Source organism: Phaethon lepturus, unplaced genomic scaffold, assembly GCF_000687285.1.
Source record: "Phaethon lepturus isolate BGI_N335 unplaced genomic scaffold, ASM68728v1 scaffold57101, whole genome shotgun sequence".
In the NCBI taxonomy this organism is placed as follows: Eukaryota; Metazoa; Chordata; class Aves; order Phaethontiformes; family Phaethontidae; genus Phaethon; species Phaethon lepturus.
This window is the reverse complement of record NW_010516673.1, coordinates 1-7,095: the sequence shown is the minus strand read 5'-3', so window position 1 is coordinate 7,095 and position 7,095 is coordinate 1. Positions and strand designations below refer to the sequence as shown.

General features: G+C 36.0%; 1 protein-coding gene across 1 annotated transcript; it reads right to left on the bottom strand.

The window, feature by feature from the left end:
* Positions 1–208: 208 nt before the first annotated feature.
* Positions 209–4,837, bottom strand: RNF180 (ring finger protein 180; the record flags this gene model as incomplete). Its single annotated transcript, XM_010296121.1, has 2 exons — positions 209–1,159; positions 4,742–4,837. Coding segments are annotated over 2 exons (1,047 nt in total), but the record flags the coding sequence as incomplete, so codon positions are not given.
* Between the last annotated feature and the right edge of the window lie 2,258 nt (positions 4,838–7,095).

Sequence of the window (7,095 nt, the reverse complement as noted above, 5' to 3'; positions counted from 1 at the left end):
TACACAGAAAAATCTGATTGGATAGGATTGAATTAGAAAAACTACATGTAGGAAGAAGTCATAAATTCTTGTTTGCAGGATACCTGACTCTAGACAGTACCACATTAAACCAGTATTAAGAGACAGCATCATAAAAAAGTCAGAATGATTTATAAAACCAAGCCAAGCTTTAGCAAAAAAAGTAGCACAATTGATTTTAAACACCTACTTGCTTCTGTAGCCACCGTTCTCGCCTTCTTTGTTTTCTCCTCAAGCTTTTCAACTTGTTTCTTTCTCTCTTATTTGGCTTTTGGTTGAAGGAAATACTGGTAGGCTGCACAAGACCAACAGGTGTGATGTATGGTTCCTCTTCTACAGCACTTGTAGGTGAAGAATGGTTCATCACAAAAGGTGACCCATCAGCAATGGCAGTCCCAGAAGACTGTCCAGTAGCTTCAATACCACACTCTCTTTCTGTTTCTGTATGTAGTAATGTGGTAATGGAAGTAACTCGAAACCTTTTTTGTAGTTTGTCAGCACTGGAACTATACAAGTCCTGAAAAGAACTAACATTTTTCCTATTGGACTCTAGTTGCAAGCTATTTCGTGTGTAAACAGGTGGATTTTCCTTTTGGCCATGGTAAATTGTTCCCATGCTGCAAGTTTCATATAACGCAGGTGACAAAACAAGTCTCTCTCTGATATTTAAATCCAAACTACGTGATCTTCTGTGAAAACGTTTTACAGTGCATGCATAATTCATAGGAGAAGAAGCAGAAAGATTTCTTTTTTGATTTAATGCCTTTAAGAGAAGTTTTTTACTTTTTGTCTCAAATCTCGGAGTTCTTACTTCTAGACAAAGTGCTTCTGTTAATCTTTCAGTACCATTATTACTTCTGGCCATGTGTGAAAGCCCTTGATTTTTGATTTTCAAAGTTGCAGTTACCACTTCATGGCAGGTATCCTTGCTAAAGCCGGATTGAATTTGGAGGAGAGGTAAATGTTTTCCTGATGATTTTGCCAGTTTAATAGAGAAATGAGGCTGATAGTCAGTCCGACTTTTGCAGAAATGTATATTTACTAACTGTCCACAGGAACATTTTGTGTTGCAAAGAAAGTTAAAGCCCCCTAAGGACACCTCACAGAACGGACAGTGCAGTTTTCCAATTGTCCACTGTGCCTATTGACAAGACAAAAAAAAAAAACACCCAACACATTCATTGTAAAAAAATGATGAAGAAATAATTACTAGAGTTACTTTTCTCCTTTAATAAAAGCGTTTACTTTTTGTTTTTGAAACACAATAAAAGAGACTTCACAGAAGAAAGAAAATCCACCATAAATATTGTTCTGGTCAAAACTCTGCTTGTTGCAGTGACAACTAATTCTGAGAAATCTAGAGCACACATTTCAAAATGTAGGGGCTTTGAAGTATGTTTAAAATTTGTCCATAGATAGAATAATGCTGCAATAGCAATGAAGACGTTGGATCCTTCAAAGCAGTGAAATCAATTTACCATGTTAATCTGGAATTGGCAAGCACAGTTTCTCAGTGGAGTCTTCTGAGTGCTGATACATTTCTTGCATACTAAGTGCAGTGGAAGGAGATTTCTTACAAAGAGAATATAGCTTTTTACTTTGCTTACCCCACAAAACCGTGAAATGGGATTTGTGTTTTGGTGTATGTAGTATTGCAGATACCATGACAAATCCTTAATATTCTATCTATAAGAAGGCAGTTATTTTAATTATTAGTAATTCTATGAATTTAATTTCAATCCTAAAGGCACTTTTTCAAAAGAAAATACATATCAAAGATCCATAAATTCCTACATATTTGCACAACTATTAGCATTTTCAGTAAATATATTCATCTGTCGGTAGGAACATATTTGAGGATTAACGTTATGCAAGTGTTTGTAGGATCAAAGCCCAGATGAGAGACAACATTAGCAACTCCAGTCACACATTACTCACTAGTGTGCCTAAAGTGGGGTTAAGCCATGAATACAGAAGCTGCCCAACATTTCTAGTTAAAGCATTGCTTTCAGTTACAAATGTCTTTGCAGGTAGTTTGGGAAGGTGATTCCACGCCTGATGCTTGTCTGATTGAAAGGTTCAGAAAGTTTCAGTAAAACCAATTTTGCAGTTTCAGAAAAAAAACCTGCACAGGAAAAAGGTTATTTTTCATATAGAATGATAGAAAAAGTTCTGGAAGCACTTATTTGCGAAACTTACTCCTGCCTTGTGAGTTAAAACCTCAAAATTTCATGAAGTATCAAAGATGTGCCTTTCACTGTACCTACGAGAATCTGTTTAAATCTTGACATGTTTTTTACTTAGAGAAAAAAAATCTCAGTTTACATATGCCCAAAGGCTTTCAAATCCCTGAAAATTCCTTGAACATGCACAGTCTCAGTTTACAAGGCTGACAAACATGTGCATATGCCATTCCCAAAGAAGAATTAAGCTGGTTCAGGGATATACTGTAGGTCTCCCACACTCCATTTCCCAGATGCCACGGGCTAGGCATTAAAATCAGGGAAAAGCCCTTTCTAGTGCCTTTACTGAGTCTTTCTGGCAATCAGGCACTATGGAATAGTAACCTGGATCACCAAATGGAGAGGAGTCGTTCATGAACGTTAGCGAAGAAGGCTAGCAGCCTGGCAAAAGTGGAAATGCAAGAGACAGGAGGGAAGAAAAAGGACATCTCTATGTCCTATGTGCACAGAGACTGGGGAGATGACGTGCAGTACAAAGGAGTCCGGGACTGATTTAGCATGAGTTTGGCAACGGACTGTGGAAGCACTGACTCAGTAAAAGAAGTAACAGCCTACTAGTGGAGGAGGTGGTAGGGGGAAAATCAGCAAGATCTGAAAAGGAGCTGAGGTTACACATATTTAATGATGAACTGCATAAAGAGGAAAATCTGGGAACGGTTAACCAAAGAAGCTAAAACAAGTGATGAGTGATTGAGGAAAATACAATGCAGGTCAATAAAGGTCACCAACAGTACTAGCTAGATATTTATGATTATTGGAGATTATCTATACACTAATGTGTGCATGAAACCCAATGAGATTGGTTAAGAACAGGGACAGATGGCAAAAAAGAACTGGCTGGGAAACAGTGGGTTTTTAAAGCCTGCAAATAGACTTTGTGCTTATGTAAAATGATTTAGCCTTTGAATCAGGAGTCATACAGGAGAAAATAACACATGATCACAAAATTATTCAGAGCCCAGTAAGATGTGGGGATAAGTCAGAATTGTTTAAAAACCCCACACATTTATCCATAAAGCTAAAGGGTCTTTCCAGGAAAGTCAGAAGCGCATGAGGCAAGAGTTCCTAGGATATTAAAGGACAAAATGAACGCTAAGATATTGAAGGTGATCACAGAGAATCCTACCCGCTGTCTCGGCCACCAGAGGAGCACTGCTTCTCTGCAATCTTGAGCAAGTAAGTTAAGCCTTTCCTGAGCAGTCTCTGGGGTTTGTATTTCCCAGGGCTCCAACCTGAACCTCTAGGCTGTCAAATGCAGAAGGCTGGCCATTTACAGCTGAAGGTGAAAATAATAATATCATATCAATATTGAATCCAATTTTACTGAAATAATATAACATGCAAAGTACTGTAAAAAACTGCATCCTTATGATCAGGTGTTCAAGATTAGGCAATTCTGTAAAGTGGGGAAATACCTCATCATCCTTAATTTTCACATCCTGTGCCAAGATTAAAGTTTCTGAAACAGACACACTATTCTGTCATGCACTATTGAAGTATATGAGATTATTAATTTTAAAAATAGTTTAATTAATGTTTAACAAATTAAAACATGGAGCAAAACAATGGAGGAAGATGAAATAAATTTTCTTAATTTTTGAATGCTTAGTTTTACAGCCATAACAATTTTTTTCTTTGTGTATCATTCTCAGCATTGATTTACTTACATCAGAGGTTACTTGCAATATATAAAACTTAAGACACTGAAGTCTAAGCAGAAAGGAATGCAGGTATCATTTGCCTCTCAAAATCAAAGACTCATCAGAGAAAAACCATAGGGCAAAAGAAAAGCACTGTTTCTGCCTATTATATCTATTCAACAATATGAACTTCTAGACCTAAACTAACTTAAAGAAAATACTCAACTGAAGCAATCAGTACAACAGGAAAGTTATGAGATGGTTTGTAATTTCAAATAGGCAGTTAAAAGTAGTGACACCAGCTTGTCATCAGACCTTTGAATTTGCAGGAAATAACTACTTTCTATTCGTATGACATAATATCACATTAAATATAAAAGACATCATAACATATTCTAAAAACTGATCTCTTAACAAACTCCCAGTCCAGTTTGATGGAGAAACATGCTTCTTACTGTCACTGTCAACACATGTGTTAGTACTGAAAGATATTATGATCAAGACAAACCAAACCCCAAAGCCTAGATAATTAATATAATTTTAAGCACTGACAAAATGTGCAGAGGTGCCCATGACAGTTATTTGGACAAACATACATTCATCTATAAATGAGCAGGAACAGAACTTATCACTTGTAGGTTTTGTGCATACATTAAAAAAAACATTTAAGAGGGAAGAAAACTTCTGTAAATGGTAATGAAAGAAGTTACCGAGAAAAATTCCCTCAGTTAGAAGGTCTCTGTAATATACGTGGACCTTGGCAGAAAAGTACCCTTGAAGTTTGTTCCCCTTACTTATTTCACATTTTGAATGATTAAGATGCAAGCAAAAAAAATCTACCTTTTCAATGACACATTTCACCCACTCTGGAATGGCTTCTAAGTTCACATGCCACACATTGCAAGTCTCCTGAGCAGCAACTGAAGGTTGTGATGTCTGTCAAAAAAAGAATTATTGTATTGACATTCAACATTCATGCAGGTAATTTTTGTTTGAATATAGCCAGAAGTCAGTTTCTCAAATTCAGTAAATTTTTTATTAACAAATTATAAAATTCAAGGTGTCGGTGCATTCTTTAAGCTAAAAAACAGGTACATGCTGTCAATAATTCTCTATTTCTGAATCTAAAAATATTGGACAGACTCCACTGTGGAGATGGAGGCATTTGGAGGTGGTTTTGTTTTGCTTACAAGAACAGAAAGTTTGCAATTGCTGATCTTCCAAGTATATTCAGAAACTGATTTCAGAAGCACTATCAGCTGTCACAATGTTGCAGTAAAGACAGGAAAATTTAAGTTCTATTTTATGAAGACTGTGGTCAGTATGGCACAATGATGCTACAAACAGTTGTAAATTCATATTCTAATGTTTATTAGAATAACTAGCAGAGGAACCAGGGCCTTTTAGCAACTTTTGAGTTTTTACTGCAATAATGTGAACCAACCGAAGAGAAAACAAAATTTAAAAAACTGTAGCAGTTAATTAACTGATACCAAAACACAAACAACTACCAAACTACCTTTTAGCATGAAAGTGAAACAAATGTAATTAAATCCTTTAATATAGTTAGAATGTCAGTAAAGTTATAGAGATGGCTAAAAACTCTGGTGAGTGTTAAAGTCTTAAAATCAGTTGTTAAAATTTTTGGATATGGAAAATCACTGACTCTTAAGTTATGAAACTCATGGGAATAGAAGTTTCATTATGCTGAAAATTGAAAGTGGGGCTATATACAGAAGACATAAGCTTTTAGAAATTCTCCAAGTAATGACAGCAGACAGATAGATCCATTTGCCATGTCTATGCTATCCTTTTCCTCATACCTGGGGAGAGCACCTGTACTTCAACTTGGATATCATTCTGATTTAAAGTGTTTATACTGCATTCGTAACTTCAACATTTGGCTTTAGGATTTGTTCTAAGATTTTTCTCTTTTACTCATCTTTCAGCTCTGTCTTTGACTGAAGGTCTAAATTCATCAGGGAAAGACGACATACTGAAAACATTACTCTTCTCATCATAGTACAATCTTTGCCTCACAGTATCTCGGGAAGTAGTGTTAAATTACGTTTTTTTATCTGCTATCTACATAATTAGAGAATAAGCTACTTCAGTCTTATCCACAATGGTGGTGGATCTCCACTAGCAATTAAAAGCTCCACCATGGGGCATGGACAAAGATACCTCCTTCTTTTCACTACATTTTTTCCATGAAAGGAGTTGAAATTTCCCCCTACACACCTCCCAAAAAACCTTCAAACCATGCACAAAAGAAAAACTCCTCAAGTATAAAGCATGAGAAATACTCCAGAACCTCAAGCTCTGTAAGCAGAGTGATTAAAATGGGGTTTAATAATACTACTACTCATATCAAGGTCTTAAAAAATAACAACTTTCTACCTCTATTGGTTATACCTTCCTCCAGTGCCAAAAAGAATGTTGTTGCATTTCTAGTGCACTAATAAAAGGATCAACACTTTCCCTTCTATTGTCTTTTTCACTTTGATTCAAGACCATAGGGTGTAAAGACAGCCTTCTTGGCATATTTGGAAGGACTCCAACTCTTTAAGACTACTAACTGCCATTATAAAGCAGCAGGAACTACTCTGTCATTGGTTTATTCTGTATAATTATTTTTCTGTTTATTTTAATAAAAATGATGTAAATTACTCAGTGGTATTTTAGCCTGGCAGGGCATTACCCCTCTCAGGGCAGGCTAATCTTCTGAACTATTTTTGTGCACAGACTATTCCCTGCTCTTTCAAAATGAAGACCAAAAGTTTCTGATATAGGGATATTTGACACACAGTTAAACTACCACAGTAGAAATTAGTATCAGTATTTAAAACACACCTTAAAAACAAAGAGTTCTCTGTTAAGAGAAATTAAACCAAAACAAAAAATGACTGCATTAAAACTGTCAAAACCAGACCCATTTTTATATGAAAAATGGTAACACCATATACTCTACACCAGCTAGTAGTCTAATGTACCAGCCCTCATGTGGCAGAACATAAAGGTGATCACTGCCTACCTGGCTGCACTAGCATTACTGCTCGTATTACTCTCTATGGAATTGTCCATATTTTAGTATTTATCTCCACAGGACATCAATTACTAAGTGAGGGCAAGTCTAATACTTCACAGAATCACACAAATTAAAGGAAAAGACCTTCAAGATCAACAAGTCCAAC